The sequence below is a fragment of the Hipposideros armiger genome, unplaced genomic scaffold (genome assembly GCF_001890085.2).
Source record: "Hipposideros armiger isolate ML-2016 unplaced genomic scaffold, ASM189008v1 scaffold_1517, whole genome shotgun sequence".
NCBI classification, from domain to species: Eukaryota; Metazoa; Chordata; class Mammalia; order Chiroptera; family Hipposideridae; genus Hipposideros; species Hipposideros armiger.
This window is the reverse complement of record NW_017732867.1, coordinates 247307-250378: the sequence shown is the minus strand read 5'-3', so window position 1 is coordinate 250378 and position 3072 is coordinate 247307. Positions and strand designations below refer to the sequence as shown.

At 50.3% G+C, this 3072-nt stretch overlaps 1 protein-coding gene across 1 annotated transcript in view; it reads right to left on the bottom strand.

The window, feature by feature from the left end:
- The window catches only part of ABHD2 (abhydrolase domain containing 2, acylglycerol lipase), an 89863-nt gene that overhangs the window by 11675 nt on the left and 75116 nt on the right, over positions 1-3072 (bottom strand). Inside the window, exon 6 of the mRNA XM_019634153.1 lies at positions 2071-2254. Within this exon, the coding sequence (XP_019489698.1) occupies positions 2071-2254 (184 nt within the window). The remainder of the gene's footprint in view (positions 1-2070; positions 2255-3072) is intronic.

Here is a 3072-nt window from a genome sequence, read left to right as displayed (position 1 = left end):
CTTAGCTCCAACCCCTCAGTTTGCCAAATGTGCTGGTCATGTGCTCTTGCCAACAGCAGGTGGCGCTGCTGTAGCAAAATTTTGGTCAAGGTGGGTGGAGCAGAGAAAACAAACTTGTCTTATAATACATACCATCCTCCTACTTGTCAAATCCCGTGCTCTCTAAACACAGTGTTCATAGTAATGTCTCAGCACGTGGTTTAAAAAGGAACTCTAGCAATTCCAATTTTACAGAGGATAGAGGGCTTGCCGAAAACCGGACCATTTGTTAGGTGAACGCAGATGAAGTTTGCTCGTGCCAGGCCCTGATCCCTTGAGTCCTGTGGTAGGCCCTTTGCTGACCTCTCTATTATCCCAGTGACTGGGCAGGATGGGACTTTGGTTAACTCTGGTTACATGATAGCTATGTACACTGGTTTGAATTGGGAGTTGAATATTTCCGGTTACGCCAAGATAAAGGAACATATCCCTTCAGCTGGCCCTCCAGAGTCTAGAGGGGAGCAAAGGGGAGGGTTACCAATAGGGGGGCCAGGGGACTAACCTAGTCCTGCCGGACTAGAGATGGAGACACCACTGGGGTCCCCGGGCCCAGTGACTGTGCAACGTGGCTGAATGTCAGAAGTCATCTGTGAAATGTGTCCAAACGTAGCTTCCTGGCCATATGCCCCAGATTCGTGAATCAGAATCTCCAAGGGTGGGGCCAGAGAAACTGAATTTATTTCTAATACAATCCCCCCAAATGATTCTTAATGGAGTGAGATGGTCACTTGTTCACCAGACGGGTCCTTGTGATCCACTGATGTAACTGACTTATTTTACAGTGATTAATGATGATGATGACAATTCACAGTTACTGGCTCCTTTTCAACATGCCTGGCACTGTTCTAAGTAGCTCACACGCATGAACTCATGTGACCCTCACAATGGCGCTATGGGGTAGGCCTATGTACTATTGCTGTCATCCCCACATCGCAGGTGAGGGAGACTGGAGCCCCGGCCGGGGCTGTGGAACTCAGGAAAGGCTCCCTCAGGGATGTCCTTCATTTAAATCTGGGTACATTTAAATCTTCCCTTTTGGCCAGCTTTAAGCCTCAGGCAGAGGCTGAATTCTGGGCCTGCATTCGCCCTTTGGACGTGCTGGCTCAAATTCCAGGTATTTTTAGAAATAACATAGCTCTATCCATCAGAACACGATGAAATGGGCTTAGACTACACCACGAGAGATAATAGGTGAAGCAAAGCGGAAGGGTTCATTTATTAACGATAAGGACCCACTGGCATTAGACTGCATCAATGGCGAGGATTTTTTGACTTTGTGCGATTTTGGGTTTCTTCAAGAGGTCTTTAGTAATTGGTCATGCCCATTTGTAATATGTAAGTCATCATGTAGAGTGAGTGCAGGAAGAGATACAAATGCATCTGAAGAATTTGGAGGTGTGTGTGTGTGTGTGTGTGTGTGTGTGTGTGTGTGTGTGTGTGAGATCTGGGACCACACTGATCTTGAGGACTCAGCAGACAGTAATGCCCTCCTCGGACTCATCCTGCAGAGTTCTGTGGGCAGGAGACTAAGGGGTGAGATAAGTCTTCACCCAGTAGGTCGCCTCCTTTGTGGTGATGTCTGGGACGTCTATGAATATTTGAAGGTGAGGGCACAGATTAAATGATCTCTATAGATCCCTTCCAGATGGCAGCTGAGCCTCACCTCTTCCGTAGGTGGGAAGAGCTGTCAGACTCTGGTGTGCCCGTCGCCTATGGTACAAAACCCCTGGGGCACGAATAGATGAAGTCCCCTCACAGAGACTCCCTAGGGAACTGGCAGCTGTAAGGGGGCTCTGGCTTGTTCAATTATACAGATCTGACCCCACATACAGCTGCATATCCCAGGCTTAAGGGGTCTCATAGGACAACTCCAGAGTACAAAGTGGAAGCAAAAGACCCAGAAGCTTCTGCTCAGCCTGCCAGCATTTCCTGTGGTCTTCACGGAGCAGCGCCTGGTACACAAACAAGTGAGTAATAACTGAAAAACCCGCTGGACGGAAGACGCGGGCACACGGGGCGGGGGTCACTCACCTCAGCGCGCTGTACCCCTGGCACACGCTGACACAGCACAGGACGTTTTCTTGGTTGGCCTGAGTCTCGCCCAGGTATTTACACACGATGTTACCGCCCAGGCTAAAGCCCACGACGACCAGCTGGGTCAGGGGGTACGTCTTCTTGATGTAATTCACCATGGCTCCAAATTCCCAGGTGCAGCCTGTGGGTAGAGAGGTGGACAGGCAATCGTGAGAAACGGTGAGCTGGAGGGTTGTTACTATAAATGGAGGGAAGCTCCCAGATGTCCCCCAGTATAAGAGGAAACATGGCATTAGCAGTGCCCATCCGGGCAGGTGCCATAACGTCCACCAGACAGATGTGCAACGTGCCTTTGAAGGCGGGAGATCTGTCTGGACGCTTACAGGAATCAATAGAGATGCAGGGGGCGCTTGAGCACGTACGTTCGCACACAGCTATAAACAAAAGCAAGAGCAAGGCCCTTTGGGGTTAGCTTCTTAGGCTACAAAATAGGATCCTGTACCCGTGTGCACGGTGATTCATGGTGTTAAGAAAAGCACCAGGTGGATGTTATTTACAGGATCTTCCTGTGGGGGAGGGGAGGAAAGACAAACTGCCGTCCAGAGGGACCGCCAGGATGCTCCGTAGGGTTAGGAGAAAGTGTTCTTGGTGATGTAAGGACAGGGTGCCAGGGGAGGGAGACCCACTTAGAGACACACAGAGGAGACCTGTGAACAGAGACGGTGTTTAGGCCTAGGGTGCCTCGGAGGAATGATCTCAACAGCTGCCCCCTGGGGGAGCGGGTGAAGTCATGTTATGTCTCAGCAGCTCTGCTAAGAGAAGGAGATAAGTGGCCATACATGGCTGAAGGAATTCATCACATCCTCCTAAGGCCCAACCCCAGGCTCTGCAGGGAACCACCCGAAAATAAAGCCTAATAGGGAAAGCTGGGGGCTTTGGCAAGAAGCGTGTACAAGACCAACCAGCATAAAGAGAGTGTGGATCTGGTACCTGTTTTTA